The sequence below is a fragment of the Felis catus genome, chromosome B2 (assembly GCF_018350175.1).
Source record: "Felis catus isolate Fca126 chromosome B2, F.catus_Fca126_mat1.0, whole genome shotgun sequence".
NCBI classification, from domain to species: domain Eukaryota; kingdom Metazoa; phylum Chordata; class Mammalia; order Carnivora; family Felidae; genus Felis; species Felis catus.
This window is the reverse complement of record NC_058372.1, coordinates 96537937-96563961: the sequence shown is the minus strand read 5'-3', so window position 1 is coordinate 96563961 and position 26025 is coordinate 96537937. Positions and strand designations below refer to the sequence as shown.

Sequence of the window (26025 nt, the reverse complement as noted above, 5' to 3'; positions counted from 1 at the left end):
TTGTTTTTTAATATATTCTGGCTGGTATATAGAGATATGAGGGATTTGGGGTTATTGACAATGTTTAGAGACCTTGATAAATGTATTTGTTAATTACAAATTAACACATTGATGGAGAAGTTTACCAATACATTGATGGTTTATACACTGTTATAAACAAAATGCCATTTCTTCCTTTAAAACCTTATATTTTTGTTTCTTTTTCTTGCCAGATTACATTACATGAATTCTAGTATAAAATTAAATAGAAGTGGTGATAGTAGTCATCTGTATCTTATTCTTGATTGCAAGAGGAAAGCCTGCAATATTTCACCATTAAATACAATTTTTGTGGGTGCCTGGGTGGCTCAGTCAGTTAAGCATCTGACTTCAGCTCAGGTCATGATCTCACCGTTCTTGAGTTCAAGCCCCGCATGGGGTTGACAGCTCAAAGCCTGAAGCCTGCTTCAGATTCTATGTCTCCCTCTCTCTCTGCCTGTCCCCTGTTCACGCTCTGTCTCTCTCTTCCCACCCCCTCAAAGATAAATAAACATTAAAAAAAATTAAATATGGTTTTTGCTGTAGGTTTTCTTGTGGATACTTTTTGTCATATTAAGGATGTTCCATTCGGTTCCTACTTTGCCAAAATTTATTATTAATTGTGTTAAATTTTATCACATTATGTTTCTGCATCTATTGAGAATATTGTATGAGGTTTTATTTTATTCTGTTAAGGTGATTAATTACATTAACCGATTATTTTTTAATGTTTATTTATTTATTTTGAGAGGGAGAGAGCGTGGGCAGAGGAGGAGCAGAGAGGGAGAGAAACCCAAGCAGGCTCTGCACCATCAGCATAGAGCCCAACTCAGGGCTTGATCTCACGAACCACAAGATCACAACCTGAGCCAAAATCAAAAGTCAGATGCTTAACTGACTGAGCTACCCAGGTGCCCCTTGACTGATATTTTAAACTTAAATCAATCTTGCATTCCTAGAAAAAAAAATCCAAATTAGTCATGATGTATTATCCTTTTGCATACATCACTGGATTTGGTTTCCCATGATTTTTTTGAGGATTGAATCAGTGTTCATGATGAACAGAAATTTTCCATTTTAATGTAACTCAATTACATTAAATTATCATTTTCTTTACTTCTAATGGCCTGTCATGTCATGGGATCAAAGTCAGGTTTGGATCATAAAATGAGTGAAAGTGTTTCTTTTTTTTTTTTTTTTTTCCTATTCTCTGGGAGAGTTTCTCTAATTTTGATTTTATTTTTTCCTCAAATTTTTGTTAGATTCTACCACTGAAGCTCTCTGTGTCTGGAATGTTCTTTGTAGAAAGGATTTAATTATTTAATTTCATCAATGGATGTAGGACTACTCAAGTTTTCTATTTCTCCTTATGATGCTTTTTTTGATAAATTAAATTGGACATAATGTGGCTTCTCTTTTGCAGAAATTCTGGGAATTTTTCCATTGATAATTACTTATGTGTAACATCAAAATTATTAGGTGTAATGACATATGGGTGATACAGTCTTTTTGTTTACTCACATTTCACACTTTTTTCGCAGTTTTTCTAAAATTTAAATCTATTATTTCAAGTCACTCTTCCAGAGTAAAAAATTAACAATCACTGATAGTTGTCGTAAACAGCATACATTTTCCATCAGACTTTCGGCTGCCATAATTACATATATAGGTGCGTTTTCTTTAAATATGTTCAATCGACTAACAAATACATATTATGGCATATTAAAACAGAGCCTCTCAAATCACAAAATCAGGAGGGCAATTCACTATACAAGTCACAAAATCAAGATTTTATAAATATAGACAAGATACAATTACCTACGCTAACTACAGCATCTTTAAGACAAGGAAACTGAGGCACAGAAAGGCAAAGTGACTTATCCAAGATTACAGAGCCAATAAATAGCAGAGCTGGCATTAACAACCCAGGTCTCTCGATTCTTGCTCTGATAGTTCTTCCACCACATCATGCTACCATTCAAACCACATATTTGATTTGGCATTAAGAGTGCTCAAACATACATACTGGAATATTACTCAGTCGTAAAAATGAATGAAATCTTGCTATTTGTGACAACATGAGGATATTGTGTTAAGTGAAATAATTCAGACAGAAGAGAACGATAGATACCAAATGATTTCACTTACATGAGGAGTCTTAAAAAAATGAACAAACAACAACAAAAGAAACAGACTCATAAATACAGAGAACAAACTGGTGGTTGCCAGAAGGGAGGGGAGCAGGGGATGGGAAATAGGTGAAGAGGATTTATAGATACAAAGTTCCAGTTATAAAATAAATAAGTTGTGGGGATGAAAAGTACAGCACTGGAAATATAGTCAATAATACTGTAATAATTTTATACAGTAACAGATGGTTACTACAAAAAAAAAAGAATGATTGAACATACTGAAATTTGATTTCCACCTTTTCAAGAGCCCTCAATTTTATAAGGAAAGATAAAACAGGACCCAAATGATAATAGGTAACATTTTTAGACTTCATGTTATGTCTTCTGTTAATCACCTTGAATTTCAAATGGCTATCTTCTAGCATACATTATGTTTTAGATGCCATTTCTCCTCAACTGTGTGAATATAACAGTACCTGATTATCTCCCTGTACCCTTTCTGCTACTCCACTTTAACTGTCCTTCTACTGCACCATGCACCCTGAAAATGCTGTTAAAATACCTTTCAAAGTCAAAGTGGAATGATGTTTTTTGCTTTTTGAGGGTTTTTTTTTTTTTTTTTTTTGGAATGATGTTTTGATTATGTACCAAGTTCACTGTAAGTTCCTGGTGGTCAGGGGTGATGATACATATATTGGTATTATCTAGCACAATGTGAAGAACATTCAATAAACATGTAATTGACTGAAAGACTGACATATTTTTTTTTTTTGGATAGTCCAGTGGCTATGAATATGGGTTAAGGAGACATCATGCCTAAGTTCAAATGTCAGTTCTGCCACTTATTACCTGTGTGACCTCAGGCAAGTTGCTCTGGGTCTCAGTTTCCTCATCTGTAAAACAAGGTTAATAATAGCATCCACACAGAGTTGTTCTGAAAATTAAATGAGATAATAATCTATTAGCACAATGCCTGGCCCATAGGAAGTGCTCAAAAAATACTAGCCAAGATGAGATTATATCATTACGATTATTAACTATTCCTATTCTTGCTATTCACCATAATTCCTCCTGTCCTTGTTCTAAGTCATTTGGAAAATTCTCCAAATCTAAGGGTTCAGTGAATATCTTTTCTTTTTGAGAAATGTATCTGGCACGTAAATAGTAAATCACCCAAATCCCATTAACTCTAGGTAATTTTATTCAATAATTATATTTTAAAAGTTGGACAAATAAATAAATGGCAGAGCAATTTTGACTGAATCCTGTTTTCTCAATGGCTATTTGGAATACATCATTCATATGCAAGCCCCAAGAATATTGAATAACAGATAAAATAAATAATGATCATAATGCAAACCACATTCTGATTCCAACTTCCCTGCAAGTACAACTCCATGTACGAATTATAAGAGCCAAAAAGTAACATGCTTATTAACTGTGGGTTGCTCAGCTATATACACAGGGCTTAGCAGATCACGTGAATGTTTCCATATTCTCAGCTAAGCTAATGGTTCCTTAGAGCCCAGTTCTTATAACCCCTTAAGAATTTTAAGATTTGCCTGAAAAAATATATCATATTTCCATGACTATGACTGAACACAAATTTGGAAAGCTCACTGAAAGCAAACCATCCTGGAAGACAGGAAATGGTCATTGTTTTCAAAGAAAGTCAAGATGCTGCTGCACACAGGGAATCGAGCTCTTAGGAGCTTGATCTCATTTCCCTCCACATAAACCTGTGGATGCTGTGTGGATAGACCCTATCTTTCACTTCTCACATGAGTAGTGGGGAATAAGAATAAGGCCACTTACCATCTGAGGTAAAAGACATTTTATTCAAGACTGCCATACACATGCAGAAATATATTTCCTCCTCTTTTTACATTTAATTTCATTTTAAAGTATTCAGGGATTTAGAGGGATTCGGGACTTGTACTAGGCAAGTTGTAAGCCTCTGGGAAAGCCTGTCAAAAGACTCAGATTTAAAATGTCATTTCCTAGATACACAGTGTTTTCTGCAGCAGGGCTCAGTGAGACTTTCACTAGGAAAAGTTGCTGCATTTCATCTTTTCCTCATGAACAAAAACAATTACGCCAATAGTTGCATTGATTTTTTTTTTTAATTCTTAGGAGCAAAATGTCATGTCTGAGACTAGGAGATAAAAATCCTGGTTCAAGTCCCAACTTGACCTTCAGGTCAAGGACCTTCAAGTCCTTACTTTGACCAAGGTAGACAACGGTAGGGGGAACCAAGCCTATCCACCCAATGCAGAGGACCGATGTCTGGTCAGTGGAGCGGAGTGCTATTACATTTGAAAAGCAGTAAAGAGCAATATAAAGTCTTTATAAAAAATCTGTATTTAAAATCCATTTGAACAGCTGCACTTCAATAGTCAAACTAATGGGGGTGCAGGGCAGGTATACATATTTTGATGGGGACTCACTCCAGCACAGCCTTTGCAATCCGTGCTGTAAGTCCTTTACCGGCACAACCCTCTTTGAATGAAGTCCTGAAGGGTTGAACCCATATTAAAAATCTCTAATATGAGAAGAATTACAGCAAGGTTACAATATAATTAACCTGAGTTATCTTTCAAAACTCCTGCTGATATATATTCTGCCACTTCAGACTGTGTTCATGCTGTGATTTTTAAAATTAGCAAAGAAGGAGGCTTTCATATTCATTCAAACTAAAAGGATACAGGAATGTTTGCATAAAAAGAAAAAGTTGGTCAGTACTTTCTATTATTTCCTTATTCTTTTAACAGGTTTTTTTAAATGGCAGCTCTGTATAGCAAAGCCTTATTCTGTCCACTTCCTAGTCTGCGGAAAAGTCTGCTAGTCTTATTTAAGGATCATGGTGACTCCTTTCACTGCTTGGAGGAAAAAAAAAAAAGCAAAATCAGGGCTATTATCCTGTGTTTATAACAAGTCTATTACCATAGTAACGACTGTGATGTCACAAACCCTACACCAGGGGCCAAATTCTGTCTCTAATGGGGGAAGGGCAGCTTAGCCTTGGAAATCAGACAAAATTGTGCACAAACATGTGTGGCCAAAGCAGGAACAATGCTTGCGGTAATCACCAAAGCATGGGGAGCTACTCTTCTCTGAAGAAAAGGGGACCAGGCACAAAAAAGCAATTCCCCAGGGCCAGAAATAAGCTACACCCACACTTCTGTCCGCAGCTGTGCAAAAGGAGGGTGGAAATCCAAGCAAGTGTGGTATCACCATGTTCCCAATCACAAGTATTCCACTGGGCCCACCGGCTGCCAAACATGGATGGGATCCAGTGGTGAGCCCGCCCAAGCACATGAAACACACTCTGGAACTGGTGCCCGACCAGATGGAGCCCTCTGGTACCTCGGAGGGGAAGCAACTTGCCCCGTGATGGCAAGCACTTAAAAACCACACTGGGGTTTTACTCCTACTAGGTCAACCCAGTTCACAGAATCACAGATTCTCAGGTTCAGAGAAACTCATCAAGTCTCCCAAAAGATGTGGACTTTAAAAAATGACCTTTTACAGGAACATGTTGTATCCCCTGTCACTGAGGTATCTGAAGTAGCAGAGTAAGAAGTACTCTTATTCTGATACAGTCTAAGGAAGTTTTGTACAAATATGCTGAAAAGGCAACTTTGTATTAAAAAGAATATTGAATCAGGAGTCAGAAGACATTGCTACCAGTCTTGGCTCAAGAATTTAGAAGTCTCCTGATCTTGAGCAAGCCATTTAACCTATCTGACCTTCAGTTCCTTATGTAACCATATCTAGCGTGCTATTTCCTGGGGTCATTGTAAAGATCAGATTAAATAAAATAATGAATGTGAATGAGCTTCATAAACTATAAGGGATTTCACCCAAACATAAGGTATTATTATTATTGGCATTTTCACATAGCCAGTTTATAGTAGAACAGGAATAATTTGAATGCTAACCATTATTTTCCTTCCAGAAATCCAAAACATACACATGATCCTCGTCTTCCCTACCCCAAAAGGTGCACAGTTGCATGATACAGCCAATTTTAAATTATTTAGGGGCTTGGGGCGCCTGGGTGGCTCAGTCGGTTAAGCATCTGACTTCAGTTCAGGTCATGATCTCACAGTTCATGAGTTCGAGCCCTGTGTTGGGTTCTGTGCTGACAGCTTAGAGCCTGGAGCTTGCTTCAGATTCTGTCTCTCTCTCTCTCTCTCTCTCTTAAAAATAAATAAACGTTAAAAAAAATAAATTATTCCAGGGTTGATTATAGAGGGACCTTTTACTTCTAGCCACTATGCCATTTATTACTTTCCCTTAGGAATACTATGTTAGCCTAGATACAGCTATAAAATTGACAGGAAATGTGCCTCAACTCAGTTACCTGTGTAACAATTCTGGTAAAAATTTTTAACAAAAGGAGAAACTGAAATGATTCATTAGATGGAAGTTTTGTGATCATCTGTGATAAACATGGATAACTTATCCATGGATAATGACTCACATCACTGTCAGTAAAGCTATGGTCAATTTCGGACAGGTTGGGACTAATCCAGCCAAGATACTAACATTCTCTCAGTGAACAACAAAGTGGCCTGTACTGTCTTATGTATGTGCAATAGGTATTTAAATATCAGTTCAGTTCATTCAGTTTCCAACAAATATTATTAGAGTACTACGATCTGCCAAAGCTCACCACATACCCTGAAAACCCCACTCTCTTCCTGTCCATGTTGCTGTCCCTCATGATATTACACAAAAGACGCTGGCAAAGCTCATGGCCTCACTCTTAGAAACTCTATTCAGCTTCCTATTATCATGAGGCTTTTGCCAATCTTACCCTAGTGCAAAAATCAGCAACCTGTTGTCCTGGGGCCAAACCCTCCCTGCTGTCTTTTTTGTAAATGAAGTTTTATTAGAACATAAACACAGCCATTTGTTTATATATTATCTGTGGCTGCTTTCCTGCTACAACAGCAGAGTTCGGTAGCTGTGATACAGCTGTGAGACAGCATAGCCCAAAGCCTAAAATACTATCTGGCCCTTTACAGGAAAAGTTTGTGGACCCCTGTACTATATAATATGACTAAATCAAAATTCATCTCTCCTGTAAGTGTTTCTGTGTAGGGATTAATGGAGAAAACCCCTTGAAAGCAGAGATCCTTTCTGTATTCTCTGTCTTGTCATATAGAACCCAGGAGAAGCACAGAGTCAAGGTTTAGAGCAGATACAGAAAATTAAACACGTCCTCCCCTACATTTTGTTTTCAACAGATGAGCGCTTTGGAGTTGCATGAAGACAGCATAAAACCACTGGTGTTCGGTTACTCTGGCTTCTAATTCCTCCAAGTTCCTATGTCTAAGACTTCCAAGGCTCAATTTTTGGCCTGTATCCTTTTGCATATTTATTTCCTGATCTGATGTGGAATTAGAGTTAAATGGGAGCTGTGTGCTTGAATTCCACGTGGCTGGCTCAGCAGGAAACTCCAGGGCAGGTTTTTTGGCATGCCAAACTCATGTTAGCCTCAGCTATGTTAATTTCTAAAGCTGTTTGCTTTGCTCAAATAAATCTTAGAGGGGAATTTGCATTTGGATGCACACCTTTTTATGCACAAATTATGTGCATGATAATTCTAGGGCAGACTAAGGACTGAAAAAAAAAGAGGCATGGTGTTTACTGAATGGCTTTCGTGTGGCAGGTACTATGCTAGGTGCTTTACATATATTTTCTCATCTCACGGCCACAATAATACCATAGGATGAAACTGTGATCCCCATTTTACAGATGGAGAAACTGAGGAGAAGAGAACTCATTTAATGTGTGCATGTTCACAGAGCTGGTAAGTGACAAAGCCTAGACTTGAGCCCAATCTGTCTAAATCTGAAGCCAGGGTTCTTTCCACTTAGACACACTGCCTTAATGATACTCTTTATCATCACCTCTCACTGAAGCCACTGGACACACATTCGAATATGAACCCTACATTTACAAAATTAGTCACCCCTCTCCTTTCCAGTAGCCTACGCAAAGTATGTTTTTGGCCCTTGGGAGATACACCTGGGCCCCTCTGCATCAGAAAACAATCAACCAAAGGAGACTAGGGGCATTAAAAAGGTAAATTCTATATGATACACAAATTATGTCAGTAATTAGCAAACACAATTTCAAGTGATTTTGACAGATAAATGGATTTCAAGGACATATCTGAGGGCCTCAATTTGAAAGGACACTTTTACTACTAAAATGTAGTAAGCTTTAAGGAAGAGAATGTGCCCATACTATGAAGGAAAATGTTAGTAACACTTAGAATATGGTACAAAAATATCTACAACATAAGCCTAGGAATTTATATCTACAAATATCCTCACTGTTTATGAAAACAATTGCACACCTATCTCCCCTAAAAAAAAATGCAAACATTCTCTTCCGTAAGTTATGCTAAGTACTGCCGTCAAAACTCACTGTTTATCATTGTTCAACTCAATATACAGAAAAATAGTAAGTCTAGCAATTAAGCATTCTAGCATAATTCCAACATTTCACAGCAAGCCAGATACAATGCTACTGAACCTCTTTCTCTGCACGGAACATGGCTGTAACCTAGCTTGCAACATCATACAATGCTCAGCCCTTTGCCATCCAGCTTCATACACTGCCATCTGGTTTTCTGGAAATATTAAAGAACTGATTACATTTTCATGCAAGTAAAATTCAGGCATCCATTTTTCTTTAATGCTCTCAAAGAGAGTTTTCCAGGAATTAGAAAGAATCTGTGGCAAAGATGGATAATCTAGGTTGTTTCTGAAGTGGATTTAGAAGGGTGGCCCTCTGAGGAGAGCTTGCCCTCACAACACTACCACCCAGGTCAGCCAGTCAGTATATAAAATTATTTCACCTTTCTTTTTTTATTTTGTAACAGATTATTTCAGAGAAGGAAAATAACTTTTCTGTAGCCAGTGGCAGGAAATATTCATTCAGTTAAAAGTAGATTGGGGGAATTTGCCTAAGTTTGCCTAACAGAGCAATACTCCTGTAAATAATACATGCACTAGTATCTCTTGTCACAAAATTCCTAAAACAGTCTTTTCCAAAGTTAACTTGAGCATTTAATAATGACTTATAAGATAATGACAACTACTTTCTGAGTCGTTCTCCTTGGAAACCCCAGTAGTGACTTACCTGCTGGTGGCTTTATGAAGGGTGGAGGGATTAAAGGTACAATAATGGGCACATTGCCATGATCCTTGGACCCTGCAGGTGAGTCACTGAGTCCATTTCCTGTGGCAAGCCCTGAATAGCCTGTGCTTATATTGTATGGTGAAATAACACTGTCCTCAGGTAATTTTGGTTTTGGCAAAGAATTTTCTGTAAAAGAAAAGAAAATCATGTTCAGTGTAACAAAAGGACTTGTTTTCCTTATGACCACATTTTCTCAAGCAAAATGGCTATGTATAACAAAATAAATTTTTCCTTGAAAATCTTTAAACACTTTACCAGAACTGCACAGACCATCCTGGACCTTTTCAGTCTTGTTACCATATATTTCCAATGGGCTCCTTTATAATTTGCTCCACTATGATAGCTAATATCTCAATTGTATCATGGTGATGAATTTTAGCGCTGTAAAGCCCATAGAAAATTGAGAGGCAATTAACATTTCCCATGTACCAAGTGATATATAGCAGGCCTCACTCTCTGGCTAAAGTGGGGGGGGGGGGGGCTAAAAATTTGCCCCTCCAGGCCTATAACTAGGTCCCGCTGTATTAAAAAGTTTGGTCATAATATAATCAAAAGAACCAATGAGAAAGAAGCAGATTATTTGAAAGAAACCTGTTTCACAGGGTAAACTCTTTAAATGAACTCATTAATAACCCATTAATTTTGTTAATATTAACAAAAGTGAAAATAAAGAAAACTTAACAATGATATGAACTTTGTGAATTTTATCCTTGTATGTGAATCATTAAAAAAAAAAAATTCAACCATGGAAAACAACTTTTTCCCTCTAGTAGCATATCCTGGCACTCTCCACGTTCCCCAGAGGCAAAGATTATTACCTAGACCAAGTATTATACGAGCTATTAGTTTATAGAATATAAACTCATGACTTGCATTTTTCATTTACAGTGAAATTGATGATACTATCTCTGTAACATGATGTGTACAATTTCATAGCGGGCTTAACATGAAATTTGTCATGTACGTTCAATTCCACATGCCTGCAGGACAGCTCATTTACATTTTGTTGCTTGGCATATAAGAAGGAAAAGCCCTGTCGTAGACACTCGCAATAAAATGCATGAGCAGGTAGTTTACGCCAATAGATTTTGAATGCAGGGCAAATACTGATCAAATTGCCAATGATGACACACAATGAATTTTGCCCACATTTTATTGAAGTTCCCCACATGGATTGCTTCTTTATATACTCCTTTTCTTTGACAAACAAACTCTCACTCCAAATTTAGGTTCATACGTTCAGTATCCGTATCAACACCCACCAGTGGTTCTAGGCTTCCCTCATGAAGTAGCTGACACTATCTGCTGATAGAATCAGTGTTAATTTTATTCTGCCACGACTCTAATTTCCACTCTTTAGCAGGGCTTTGATGAAAATTCTTATAGAGTAATGTGGGATCCAATCATGTACGACTCTCTTATTCCTCTTACCCTATCCAAGGCTGGGGGCAGGAAGGAATTCAAACACAAAACAGAAATAGGGCTTTACTTCAGAATTCCCACCAAAAAGAGAGGAAGGGGGGATTACCAAAAATTCTCTCTTCAGAGTCTCAAAATCCAAACCTAATATTTCACTTAATAGGGAGCACCAGTCCCCAATAACTAATATATCAAAGGACACAGGGGGAGAACATAGCAGATGTTGTCCCTTTCTATAAATTTGTGGGCAGGGGCGCCTGGGTGGCGCAGTCGGTTAAGCGTCCGACTTCAGCCAGGTCACGATCTCGCGGTCCGTGAGTTCGAGCCCCGCATCAGGCTCTGGGCTGATGGCTCAGAGCCTGGAGCCTGTTTCCGATTCTGTGTCTCCCTCTCTCTCTGCCCCTCCCCCGTTCATGCTCTGTCTCTCTCTGTCCCAAAAATAAAATAAAAAACGTTGAAAAAAAAAATTAAAAAAAAAAAAATTTGTGGGCAGGACCATAACACTTGAAGTCCATAGCCCTTGCTAGCTAGTTCTCTCATTGCTGGAAGGAGATTAAGCTGTGTCTATTTTTGTTTTATGTTGTGCTCTTATATTCTGTGGAATTCTGCTTATGGGAAAGCACTACGGGGGATGTACATTTAAATCAACCATTGGCATAATCAACAAAATGAGTCCCAAAGCAACTCAATTCTGGCAGGTTGAGATAGTTAATCCTTCTTTGCATGAACAAAGGGACATTAAATGTCATTACCTTTGAGAACAGAAATGTGCTGCCGGCTCTCTCCATCTGTAGGGTAGCTCCTGAATTCAATATCTTCACCATCTTTCAATTCAACCTTATCATAGCCATACCAGCCAAGGAGTTCATTCATAGTGTTTTCTGCAAAGTTCTGAAAGAGAAGCACAGGTTCCTTTTTTATATAATCAATAACTATTTGAAACGAATGCATAAGTCGAATTCTGTTTGCACTACCCGTTTAATGCCAGCCCTGCCCCACCTCCCCTAGAGTCGTGTTCATTTTTCAAATCACGTTCAAACACTGTAATGCATTTAAATCTCAGGATGACGCATCCAATTATGACAGGCCTTCAGACATTTGCAATTTAAAGATAATAAGAAAAAAGGTATTAGTCTGTTTTGCTTACAAATAGGAAGTCATATTTTAGCATATTCTGCAAAGTTTATACCCCAGACTAACACAAAAGGTAAGGCACGAAAACAGCTAAGAAAATATTTGAAAATGAAAACAATCAAACTTTTGGTGGCTCAGATTAATTTAAATTAGAATTGCTTTCTGATTCAGGTATTGTTCTTTAACATGACTCTTAGATAAAGCAAAATCTCAGCAAAGAAATAATTTCTCAGTTGTCAAGGCTACAAGGGTCTCCCTTTTTAATTTTCCCGTTTGCAAATGTATACTTTAAAAATCAATGCATAATTTGCTTTACAAATTTCACTACTGACAGATTTCCTTCTCCATAAAATCAAAGGTCACTATGATTGTCTTCCAACAAGTAACATAATAGTACCAAATAACTTTAAGGTTAATAGCCAGCCCAGATTTTGGATAACACATGAAAATAGTTTATGAACTATAAACCAACATATAAATGTAAGATATCATTATTGTTGTTATTATTGATACTAAACTGTGAAATAATGGGTATAGTTGGACAGCTTTAAAGCTTTAATATCAGGTGGCTATTTTTTTGTGAACTTATCAACTGCTAGATCTGGAAACAAGACGTGAGACTGTATTAATGATCTTAATGCTTGCATGTGCCTTAAAACATCTCAATAGAGTAGAGTGGTAGTCACCAGAGCTGGGGGGGTGAGGGAAATGGGGAGATATTGGTCTAAGGGTACAAATTTCCAACTATTAGATTAACAGGTTGGGAGATATAATGTACAGCATGATGATGATAGCTAATAGTACTGTATCATATACTCAAATGTTGCTAAGAGAGTAGATCTCCAATGTTCTCACTACAAAAAAGAAATGGCAACTATGGCAGGTTGGAGGCGTAGCTAATGCTACAGTGGTAATGATTTTACAATATATAAATACGTCAAATCAACTCATTGCACACCTTAAACTTACACAACGGGTCAATTATATCTCTTATGTTCTTATGTGTCAATTATATCTCAATAAAGCTGGGGGAATTTAAAAATAAAAAGCAGGACACTATGCTACAGAATAAGGGCTTAATAAATGTTGAATGAATTCTTTTTTTAAAAAAAATCTTTATCTGGAAAGGCATCCTGAGCTTCCTAGACTTGCTAGAAAAACTATATATTCTAACCTCTGTGGCCCAAAGAATCTTTTCTCATTCTCCCTAGAAGCTGTCATTTCCAAATTACACTAGAATGTATAATTTATATACCTGAAACAAAGCACCCAGGCTAAACCAAGAGTGTACATAGCCTCAACGTGTGAGTTCCATGTTCTCTTGAATTTCACGACTTTAGATTTCAGCAGGGATTGCATAAAAAAGAAAAGATATTACACTACTGACTCCACAAAAACAAACCTGGCATTTCAAACCTCCCACAGAATGTTAGATTCTTTGCTTTAGTGCCCACTTAAGCTCAGGGCTCCAACTGGGTCTATCTGTGATGGTATAGTGCACCAGCAATTTTAAAAAAAATCTAGCCAGATTGATTCAGTGCTACCATCCACAAGGCCAACAGTCAGCCATATCACGCTTTAGTGAGGCATTTATTCTCTCTGATGGCTGGTCATGTCCACATTAAATAGACATTCTTTTCATGAATGCACAAAGATGATATGATCGATATGTATAATAAGCTCAGCAACCTCTGGAATACCACTGAGGAGGACTCAGCTAAATGCTGCTCTACTCAATCAAAAGAGATCCCTTTAATGAGGCGTCAGTCTCCCCTAACACCCAATTTTTTTCACTAAGCTGAGCGCCTGGTCTGGAGAATGACAGTCCCTAAGCGCACAAATCGAGGTCCTCCATCAGTGGTCTGGCAGCAGAAATCTCCACGGAGAAGGATTACACCTTACATCAAAACACCAATTCCCCACAGTGTTAAAAGCCAAGTTCAAACCATCTTATTGGTCTGTGTGCTATTTGCCCCAATCTCCAAGAGAACTGTGCCAACGAGACAGAAAATCTTTTGCATAGTAACTCTTGGCCACCATATCCAATTTTCTAGACCGTTTGTATCTGGGCGCCTCTCTCTCCAGTTCTGCCTAACCTCTGAAGTGACACAAAGGCTACAGATGCATAATTCATGGAACAACCTCCCAGCCAAGGATATAGATTTGTTTGTTTTAGTCCAGCTGCAAATCCATTCAGCTTTTCAGAACCAATCCCAGGGATGGAATCCAGAAGTTTCAGACATGCGGGTAAAAACTAAAACCTCCGCTGGATTATTAACACCAAATTCATAATATTGGGACATCTTAACTGCAACACTTAGTTTATGGTTTGTGCTGAAAACTCAGAGACTTCGTGGAACAATCAATGTGAACTTAGTCTATTCTATGATTTTCAAGTTACTATAAATGTCAATGAAAATAAGCTCTGAAACATTCTCTTTCTTATCAGTGAAAATAAAAATAAACACCTTGTTGCTTTGATAGATGACTGCAAAAGCAGAATAGGAAAGGTTTATAAACCCTCAAGCTATAAATCTCAAATCTGTCAAGAAAGGAAGACCAAGGTGAAAGAAAGAGAAAGTGAACACCAAAGTTTCTTGTGGCATAAGTATAAGAAACAGACTATTACTTCTGTCTTAAACACACTGTATTAAGAAATCAAAGAACCCCAAGGAATAGACAACTTAAGATTTTTAATTTCTAGGTAGAATTTGATGCTAGATATCATATGGGCTCATTATGGTGCGAAACCAAAGGAAATGAAATAGATTTTTGCAGTTATCATCCAAGAAACATAACATTCTAGAAGAAATGAGTTTAATGTTTATGGCCCATAAGGGTTTTCAAATCCTTCTGGTAGAAAATTCCAGCGGTTGGTTTTTCAACATTTTTTAAATATTATCCTCAAAAAAGGATTTTTCTATTAAAAAAATTACTCCTTTCCTACAGATGTTTCTCATGTATGTTATGGTTTTTAAAAGGTGAAAAATAAAGGTGATAAAAATTAAACTGCAGAGATGTTTTGCCAGAAAGATGTTCAATAATAAGACAAGTTACTTTACCAAGGGAGGTAGTGAAATTTGTTCCCCCCTGCCCCCCCCCCCCCCGCAAATCTTCACCTAGCAAATATTCTAGAGACGGGGTGGGAAACTAAAGTCCCCAGGTCCCTCCCAGTAGTAAGATTCTGTGAAATCAAAGAACTTCTACTTAGACAAGAAATTAAATACCTTTTGCAAAGAAATATTACAATTATCATGATCACATGTCATAAATTTTACTGAACATTTACTATTTCAAATATTTTATCATTGCTCCCATAAACCATCAAAATTGTGCCAGAAATTTCAATATTCTGGCATCTGAATCGCATTTTGCAGACTGCCTCTCACCCTTGGAAGTGGCACAAAAATCCTCTCTCATACCATGTGGTCCAATTTGGGTTTGGAAAATAGGTCACTATAATTATAATGATAATGTCTAACACTCTTACAGCACTTTATAGTGTTTCCACATCCTTTAACTCTCTGTTCCTTTCAATAACCCAGTAAGTTGGGTATTTGATTTCCACAATAAACTTCTGGTGAACCTAGGTGATATCTTCATTTTACAACCAAACATTAGAGCATCCAGAAAGTAAATGACAGGCATGAGACATCACACAGTAAAATCAGAACAAAAATACAGATCTTCTGATTCTTACACCAGGCCTCTTTCTATGATCAATTCCATATAGTCCGACGTGTCAGCAATTCCAAAGAAACTACCTCCTTGGACCAATCAAAGAGTTGCAAGGAAATCATACCACAGGATGTCAATGTCACATATAAAGAGCTTTCCAACCAGGGCCTGTATCTACCTATGTCGCTTGCTTTCAGACTTGATCATTGGCCTCTACTCTACTCAATTATTTGTTTCGTTGGATTGTGTTCAAAATTCACTGTTAAATTTAATCTTCTCATTTTATAATTTTTTGCACATTGCATCTGACTCTAGTTGCTTTGTACTTTTAACATTTATCCCCATGCCTCTTCCTTGCCCTCTCTAATTCCCCTCCCTCGCTTCCAGGGCTCCTAAGGAAAAAAAAAGACAATCCTAACATTTAGTCTGAGAGCATGATCTCTTCCTAGAATTAAACAAACAAACAAAAAAAAATAGGCCACAGAAAGATGGTGGAAAGGCTGGAAATTTTACTATTTCCCCATTCCTTCTGAATTCTTTTGATACAAAAATTTATTTTTGTTGAAACCTAATTCCCAGGACCTTCATTAGATTCTCTACTTATTCACCTGGAAGTGCTGCACAAATGTCAAAGTTCAGTCTAAATGATTTTTCACTGACCACTTTACCAGGTAAATAATAAAGACTGGACTTCAAGGCACTTTGAAAACTGCAGTAATTACAAATTCTCACAATACTTCTGAAATGCAACTACTTTAAGGTCTTCAAAAAGGACTAATGATTTTATTTTGAAAACACCAAATAGACTTTAAAATGTAAGTAGGTACCACGGATTTCTTTCTTACCAGGCCTCATAAAACTGAGTATCAGTGTGTTTTCAACTTCGTATACTAACCAAGAGAGCACAAAGTTTTCAAAGAGCTCCCAATTTTTCATTCAAATGAGGGAAGAGCCATGTCCTCTCTCTCCCCACAAACTAATTCCAGTTTTCACTCCAAGTCCCAGGTCTGATAAAATATGTCACCTATCCCAAATACACTATAAGTTACCTGAGGGCAGAAACCTCTTATTTCATTTTATGCCTCACCTAGGACAATGCCTAGCACTTAGAATGTACTCAGTCAATGTGCTAGTACATTTGAATATATTCACAAAATTTTAACTTTTTTTTTTAATGTTTATTTACTTTTGAGAGAAAGAGAGAGAGAGAAACAGAGTGTGAGCAGAGGAGGGGCAGGGAGGGAAGGAGACACAGATTCGAAAGCAGGCTCTAGGCTAGGAGCTGTCAGCACAGAGCCCGACGTGGGGCTCAAACTCACGAACTGTGAGATCATAACCTGAGTCGAAGTTGGACGCTCAACGGACTGAGCCACCCAGGCGACCCTCACAAATATTTTTTAAATGTATAAATACAGAAAAACGATCAAACAAAATTCAGTAAAATGGATTCTAAAAATAAATATGTGCAAATTAAAAGAATTGGAATATCCAGTGTTAATGAGCAGTCTCCTACTATTGGAAATTTAAGTTGATACAACTTTTAGAAAAAGGGTAGTTGACTATATGCAGTGAAAGACTTTAAACACGCACATACCCTTTGATTCAGCAATTGTATTTCTCAGCATTGTAGGAACCATTCAAAGGAAATGCGTGCAAAAATATGCATGTTCAGGAATGTTTATCTCAGGGTTTTTTCTTAGAAACAAACTATATGCCAAACAATAGGAATCTAGTTAAATTACAGCTTAGTCATGGAGTGACTAAAATGGAATACTATTGCACCATTAAAATATATGCTATAGATAAATTTTTACTGCCATGAAAAGCTATTAACAATATATTAAGTTTTGAAGAAGGTTAGCACACTAGAAGACCTCTTTTGTTTAAAAAAAAAAACTATATATCATACATAGAAAAGGGCATTAACAGACATATATCAGAATGTTGATAGTAATTGTGTCTGGGTGGGAAAATTATAGGCTTTGTTTTTCTTTTAGCTTTTGTATTGCTTTTGTATTTTGTATCTTCTGTATTGCTTACTCTACTATTTCTATCGTGTCTGTGTATTAACTTTATAAAAGTAAAAATTACTTTAACTAAAAATTAATTAACACATAGTCTACTCGTAGACAATTATGTCAGCCATATTCACAGTCCTGATGACAATAAAAAGGATCTGTCAGTCACATGACTTGACTTCAAAACATTCTGGCACACATTGTCTACAAAAGTGAAGCCTATGAGAAATACTTTCAAAGGAAAGGGAAACCCCAATCCTGAACAATTTATAAGGCAGGGGGGAAAAATGCTAGCATCCCTGCTGGTTAAGATTATGAATGACAGAATGATGGTTATTTTTGGAAAATATTTTATCTCCCCCTTCACCTCCATGTGTTCTGACTTCTGAGGTAGGTTTCTGTTAAGCATCACTGAACTTGCTAATTGAGATCTTTAAAGGGGGTAAGATAGCAATTTGCAGAAGAGAGGCAGTTTCTCTTCTTTCAGAAGTTAAGAACTGAACTTGATTAGAAGTCAGCTTCTGATTCTATCCCCACATCTGGCCTAAGTCTGAGTCTAAGTCATCTCTCTCTCTTTTTTAAGGTTTATTCTTTTCTTGAGAAAGAGAGAGAGAGAGAGAGAGAATGAATGCGAGCAGGGAAGAGGCAGAAGAGAGGGGGACAGAGGATCCAAAGTGGGCTCCAGGCTGACAGCAGAGAGCCTGATAAGGGGCTCAAACTCACGAGCCATGAGATCATGACCTAAGCCAAAGTCCGACACGCAACTGACTGAGCCACCCAGGTGCCCCTAAGTCATCTCTCTTAACACAGATCCAGTGGATCGGATTTATTTTAGAGTTCTGCAAGAGGGTTGGGAGGTAAAATTTAAACAGAGAAAAAGAAATATTGTAAGATCCCTTGACAGATTACAAAGTACATCCACATTCATGATCCCGCTAGATCAGATGGTATCCTAAGGAATCAGATGGTCCTTCTCCCCAGAGAAGACCCGTTAGAGGGCTATCCACACGCATGGAACGGTAAGAGCAGTGAGATTTGTACTCTTGGTGCAGACTTTGCCCGGTGAGCCCTGCTCTTTTTACCTGAACCACAGTTTTGCAACTTGAAATCCTTTAAAGATGGGAGCGCCTGGGTGGCACAGTCTGTTAAGTGTCAGGCCCTTGATCTCAGCTCAGGTTATGATCTCGTGGTTTGTGAGTTCAAGCCCCGCATTGGGCTCCTCACGGACAGCACAGAGCCTGCTTTGGGATTCTCTCTCTCTCCCTCTCCCTCCCTCTCTCTCTTCCCTGCCCCCCCTCATGCTCTCTCTCAAAATAAATAAATAAATATTTTAAAAAAGAAGAAGAAGAAATCCTTTAAAGATGGTCACTACCCTCCATTTTGCAGCGTTTTCGGCCACAACACAATGATTACAATACAGTTCCAAAGGTAGAAGACACATCATAATATTAAAATACAACCCCAGCCTGGAACAGGCCTGATGAGAAAGTCTTGTTCTCTTATTGATATATTCTAAATTGGATGGCTGTGTAATTGGTATACGAAACCAAAATTGTGTGTTTCCATATATAAAACCTATGTTGCTTTATTGTCTTTTTGTGACACAGAATAGACAATTATGTTCCCACGTTTTCATCCACGGCCAGGACATCAAACGTCCTAAAAAAGGTCAAACAAATGCTGTGAAATTGTGGATTCCAGCCCCGAGGTTAACGTGGCAAACAAGGCAGGTGTGCAGCTGTGTCCGATCACAGCTGTAGAACGGCCCTAAAAATCACCAAGACTTGTTGCATTGTTTTCCTGTCCCTGCCAAAGCCATTGGCCTTAAAACAGGACAGGGTTCCACAGCCCTTTGGTTACGTAAGAGATATTAACACCCATCGGTCTACAGATCCTAAAATATACATTCAGCAAATCGCACTCACCACATGCTTTCATGCCTGTTTACATGTTTCAATTGGCACCATCAAAAACAAAGTACTTTATTTCTTTCTCATTTTACCCAGTAATATCCCTTCTCTTTTAGGAAAATATTCAGTAATCTTATTAGCTCGAGAGTGCAAGTGTGGCTGACTTCCCATTCCACAAGAGGAAGTTTGAGACTTGAGAGCTTTTTAAATGATCCGCCTTCTACTACTTCTAATAACTTTTTTGAAAAGAAAGAGAAAGCAGTATAAAGACTTAATGAAAAGGACACTTCCCTAGGAGATATAAAAAATATGGTCACTCTAACAAGACACTGTCTTTCCCTGGAACTCTCCTTTTTTCAGACGGTCACTTGTGCTCACTGATATTTGCCCTTTTGGAGGCCCTGTTTTTGACTTTCCTTTAAAAACTGTTACCTCTTGGTTTCTATGAGTCTGTCTCTCACACAAGGAGAGTAAGGCTTGGCTTCTCAGAGCAGTGCTTGGCAAGCACAGAGGCAGGAAACGCAGAAGGGAATGAGTCTGTCAGACTCATTTTCTTCTAGTTCAAATGTTTATTTCAGATTCGGGAGGAAGTGGAGTGGTTCCTTTCCATTTCCTCGTCTCTGGAACCTGCGAGTCGTATAAGGCTTAGAGAATCTTGCTCTATCACACTCACAGGTTCATGGACGGAAAAAGAGCCTCTTTTCAGAAAACCCTGGTTTGAACAGAACAGAATTCACAGCTCTCTGTGCCCTCCCAGAAGCATCTCTTAATGGGTTTTGACTGGAGCCTTGAGCAGGACAACTGACAGAAACGTGGAGGACAAGGCTGGTGGGCTCAGGAACATCCTATTCCAGCTCGCAAGAAGTAAGGACCATGTCCCAGCTGACATTAGTCCCCAACCCCACCACGTGGCACACCTGAGGCCAGTGGCTGACAGGTCTTACATAATTTGTGAATGCCGCAGTGAGATCTGTCCCAAGCCCACTTTCTAGGTTCCTGAGACTTACTGTGTCTGACAACAGGATGGAGTTTCAGCAGCAAAACTTAAAATATACCTGTTTTAGTAATGAGCTGATTTCAACTTTGAAACATGCCGACTTTCCCAATCTACACCATGATCTTTCTTTCTTTCCCTCTTTCTTTCTTTCTTTCTTTTCTTAATGGAAACCTATTTATCTCACTGCACTCACCAGCTTAGCTCTGCAAGTTGCTTTATTGTCTATGCAGTTGACACAGGTCATTTTTAATGCCAAATGGAGACTATCAGAAACCAAATTAGCAAATCTTGTGGTGAGTTTACTACTAAACTTTAACAGATGTTCCTGACTCTAACTGTAGGCATCAGGACTGAAGCATAATTTTAGGTACAAATTATTTACTGGGAATATTTATAGACAGAAAATGTCTTCAGTAAAGGAGACCCCAAGACATTTAATACAGATGATCCTGTAGTTTAACAATTGATAAAGAAGTCAAACACTGCAAATGCATTAATTATGGTTTGTTTAGGAAAGTTTCCAGGGCAGAGTCCTTGATCTAATCACACTGGTTTTGTCAAAGAGTTTTAAAAGATAAAAATCTGACTCATTATCTCTACTCACAGTGTAGTTTTTTTTTTTTTTGAGCTGCATTACTGTTCAGTAGCCACTAGTCATGTTCACTAATATCTATGTGTGCAAAATACTTACCCTTAAGTAGAACTATTACTGTTACTGTTACACTTACACATATATTTACCTATACACGTCCAATAGTATGAACTAGTTTTTATATTAAATCTGTCATGTTATGGATGAACTCCTGAAATGAATTAGCCCTTCTATGTGTTGGGATTCCATCCTAAGATCCATTTATTATGATACATGTGAGCTAACAGTACATTGAAGACATATTACATTAGATACAATCACAATATTCACTTTAGAAAACAAAAATAGTCAAAATGTAAATTGCATCACCATCTAATTTTTTTTAATTGTCTCTACTGGTCATTAATTAAACAAGGCATACTTATGACAAATACAGTAAAATAACGAGTCTTTTTAACCAAGAAAAACCAGGGTGGAGGGAGAAAGAAGAAAAGGAAAGATAAGGTAACATTGTAAAGGTCATAATGAGACAAGCACTTCTACTTGAAGATATTTTCACTACACTATAAGCATCTATGCCAAGTCATGTACTTTTCACACACAAAATTATATTGTATCAAATTTAAATTTGTTACAACTGCCATGCACATTAGACCAGTGATAACGAAAATGTAACTCAATATCTGATCTAGTGAAACAGCCACCAACATTAGCTCCCAGCCACATGAAGACAACCTCCAATGCCATTACTGGTGTCAGCTAAACCTCAGCCAGTTTGTCTTCTCCAGCCATTTTAAAATAAACATGTAACTATCTCAATTAGGAGATCTTGAAGAAAGCCTCATGATGAGGTGATTTTGTCACTCATTCTGAGTGCCCTGCATTTGCTGTACTTAAAATAGACACTTGTGCCAATGTCCTTTCTATTACCCGAAGCGGGGAAGAAAAATCACATACACACCAGTCTTTTTTCTTTCAGCTCACAGAGAAGCAACTTGATCCAACCAGTGTTGAAACCTGAGTAGGTCACTGTACACCATGATAAAACTCCCTAATCCCTGAGCCAAATCTCCCTGAGGGGGGCCTCCTCCTGACCCTCCACTTCCCAGGCTGACTTTTCCATTCGCTCTCTCCTCTTTCCCCCTTTCATTTCCCCTACCTTCAAGCCTTGATATGTGATCCTCGGTGGGGGCTCAGGTTTCCGTTTTTACAGCTTAGGCCGTGCTAGCTGTATACATTCCTTTCTTTCTGCCGGGCAGTGATTACTTACCAGGGTTTAGTTTACACTGGTCCAGATGAAAGCCGTTCAGATGAAGGCAAACACAGCCAGGCAGCTCCAGCGGCACCGATATGAAGCTGCACAAGGCCACATTGTGTTCTCGGTGACATTTTGTTGCACATATTTTTGTACAGGGCAACCAACTTGTTATGTTACTCTACACTTTAGGTTTGGGGACAAGGAGTAGTAATAATACCATGAGGTTTGAGGAGGGTTACACTGATGTGGTTATTAACATTAAAAACAGAAAAATATTAATGAGTTCAAAATAACCTTTCCACCATTTGACTTTGAGAAAGCACTTTTCAAATGAGGACTTTGGGTGCCATTATATTAGAGGAATACCTACAAAACAATTCCAGTAGAAATGGGAATCCAGGCATACTGGCATTGTGTGCGTGGACATGACTGGAGGTTTCTGCCGGGGTCTCTCACACACTGGTCTAAACCAGATAGAAAATACCAATCCTACAGGCAACTGAGTTATTTGCTGTGTAAAACTTCTTATTTAATGCCACTCTACACAGAAATGATGAGGACTAAAACTTCAAATAGTAGGTGGTGATTTGGAAGAAAAATAACATTTTAAGAAGAGGAAATTCTGTGCACGAAGGTTAATTCCATACTTAGTCCTGCAGCATTGACTAAAAATTGTGTAATTTTTCCCCTTCACACAATGTTGTTTTTGTTTCTTCCTCACCAGTTCAGACAAACATCTGTTATACTGTAGAAGGACAACTATCTCCCAAACCACGGAGTGCGCCCGCAGCCAAAGTCAACAACGCCAGCCCCAAGCATTGAGCACAGTCAGCCTTTATATCCAGCCGGGATAACATTTCACATGTTTTGATTAAAATTAGCTAATTTGTAATTCTAGAACCTATGAAACTTAAAAGCTGCCATCCATATAGATCACATTAGGTAGTGTTTTAAAGGGCCAGTGCACACTGTGATTTCCTAGTGGCTCACTTCTCTCCTGTTCCTGCACCCCCAATTTAAAATGAAATGGAAAAGTAATCTGGAAATGCAGGACAGAAGAGAAGTGTGAGTGAGGAAGAATGGTTATTGTAGACTGTTTGAATTCCAGCCCTCATCAGAAGACAACAGCTCCTACTGGTCTTTTAAAAAACTATCATTTAAATCAATGGTGGTTTCCATCACAAGGAATGGCACTGGTTTCCAGAGCAAATCTTCCTTACCTCCCCTTGGACTGATGCTGCACCCCATGCTTTCAGGCACTAAGTTCATCACCCAGAAATAACAGCTCAAATTCCGAAATTGAGATTGCTACAGACATTTTCTGGAGGAAAGGAAAGCTATAAGCATATGCACCTAGATACTCATACAGCTTGTATTATCCGTGCGCCCCTTCCTAAACATGGGCTTCACAGAAGGCACTCTCATAGAATGTGCTTGTTCTAATCAAGAAAGCGTCAAAGCGCGATAAATTTTACTTAGTCGCATGCCATTTTCATCCAGTCTGCCTTTTAAATACAAAGTTCACCAACCTAAGTCAGTTGGCAGTGTTAAGGATTCTATCTTGCAGAAGACAGGGAACACCAAGCCGGCTGCAGAATGAAAGCTAAAGTCCCCCTGAAAACTGCTACTTGTTTGTAATTCACAAAAAGAAAAAAAATTAATATATATATATGTATATATATATGTGTATATATATATATATTTTTTTTTCTTTAATCAAGATCGATTCGTCATATCAATACAGAATAAAACCCTCGCCGGGAAAAAGCTTCAACTTCATGGAAAATAAGTGTGTGTGTCGGGGGGGGGGGGGGGGAGGTGGGGGTTGGCCGGAGCTGAGCGGTGCTCTGGTGCAATCGCTCCAAAGCGAACAGCTGGAGCGCCAGGCTGCTGCGCTCGCCACCTCTGGCGCACCGCTGGCCTGGCGGGGAGCCCGACCTCGCCGACAGGACTCCGGGCTGGCCTTTCCGAACAATGGGCCGGCGCTCGGGAAGGCCGCCCCCCCAGACAGCTATCTTTCGGCGGGGCTTGCCCGGGTCTGATAAACTGGGAAGTGGAGCATGCAAAGACGAGCAAGAGGCGGAGGCAGCCGAGCGAGAGGAGCGGACAGGGGCGGGCGAGGTAAGCCGGCCGTCAAAACGGTACCCAGACTCACGCTGCTGGGGCCGCACTCGCCGGGGCACTGACAGCCTCTCTACACCGTCGCAGCTGGCTACTTGAGGGGAAGCGGGATCGAGGCGCTGGGAGACGGACTGGAGGCAAGGGTGGAATCGAGCGCTCCCGGGGTTCCTCGGCCCGGCAGCGCCTCAACTTTGGAGGGACCCGAGGAACGGTTCCCGAAGAAAGGGAAGAAACTACACACCGCCGACTAGGAAAGCCTCTTCACCACGTCCACCCGCCACTTGGGCCCCCGGTCCCCTCCCTCTGAAACGCGCCTGTGCCAATCTGGGGTTTATAAGGTTAAATAGTATGTGGTTTCCTGGCCGCCCCCCACCCCCATCAAATCGGAGGCAGGCAAATCTCGGGGATGCAGCCCGCGAGTTGGCCTCGCTTTTGCACCTGGAGGAAGAGCTGAGGCGTTCTGGGCGTCCTACAGAAACTGACAAGCGCTCCCCGTACCCCCCAAATCCGTACAACGGCCCAAAGGGAGCGGGCGGAAGAAAGAGCTCAGTCTCTCCAGCCCCGAAGTCCAAAAATACCTTCATTTCCTCATTGATCTCCCTTTTCACTGGGTGAGCCGGTTTCCTGCTCCTTTTATTTTCCGGAGGTCTCCCTTCTTTCTCCATTTCTGCCATGTTTTTGTGTCTGGTTTCTGTGGAGATGAAATGGCTGCTGCCGCCGCCGGCGGTGGTGGTGGTGGTGGTGTCGGTGGTGGTGGTGGAGGTGGTGCTGATGGTGGCAATGCTGGCGGAGGTAGCGGTGCTGGCGGGGCTGGGGCTGGGGCTGGGAGGGGGGAGGGCAGGCGGGCGCCGGAGAAGCGGGGTCTCTTCTAGCGGCGGAGAACGTCAGTGGCTGTCACAGGGAAAGGTAGCTCGAGGAGTCTCAGGGATGCCGCCGCCGCCGCCGCTCCTGCTCCCGCTGCCGCCGCCGCCGCCAACGCCGCCGCCGCCGCCGCTGCCCCTGCCGCCGCCGCTGCTTCTGCCGCTCCCGCCGCCGCCGCCGCCGCCGGGCTGCATCCTCGGTGCCCCGTGGAGTCGTCAGCCATCTTCCGTCGCTCTGTCCGTCTGCATGGGCGAGGGGAACGAGGGCCGGGCGCGGAGAGAGCTGCTCTGGGCGTGCGTGCGTGGATGTGTGTGTGTGCGCCCGGGAGAGCGCGCCAGCACCGGCGCCCAGCGCCTCCCGCGAGCCGAGCCGGGGGCGGGCCGGGGGCCGGCGCGGGGAGGAGGGGGCGGGAGGGAGGGGGAAAGGTGGAGGGGGGGGGCTGGGACGGCCCCCAGCTCCGGAGCGGGCGTGGCTTCCACCGTCACTGAATACGCGGATGCTGCGCGGCCCCGGGGGCTGCTCGCGGCCGCTTGCTCATCCGCGGCGGGCACCGGCGGGACGCGGCGCCCCTCGCGGCCGCCACCTCGGCATGACGGCCCCTGGGGCCGCCCCGACCCCAGCTGTTCTTAGCTCCGTGATGTGGGCTCGCGTGGGTTTGGAGTTGGC

At 40.2% G+C, this 26025-nt stretch overlaps 1 protein-coding gene across 3 annotated transcripts in view; it reads right to left on the bottom strand.

The window, feature by feature from the left end:
- The window catches only part of SOBP (sine oculis binding protein homolog), a 164820-nt gene extending 139076 nt beyond the window's left edge, over nucleotides 1-25744 (bottom strand). For 2 of the 3 annotated variants that reach the window (XM_023254219.2, XM_023254220.2), the window contains exons 1-3: nucleotides 25077-25744; nucleotides 11543-11681; nucleotides 9312-9497 (exon numbers count right to left, since the gene is read on the bottom strand). In XM_023254219.2, the coding sequence (XP_023109987.2) occupies nucleotides 9312-9497; nucleotides 11543-11681; nucleotides 25077-25172 (421 nt within the window). In that variant the 5' untranslated portion in view covers nucleotides 25173-25744. Of the gene's footprint in view, nucleotides 1-2999; nucleotides 3023-9311; nucleotides 9498-11542; nucleotides 11682-25076 lie in introns of those variants that run through there. The other variant, XM_045057898.1, reaches the window with a different exon arrangement.
- Between the last annotated feature and the right edge of the window lie 281 nt (nucleotides 25745-26025).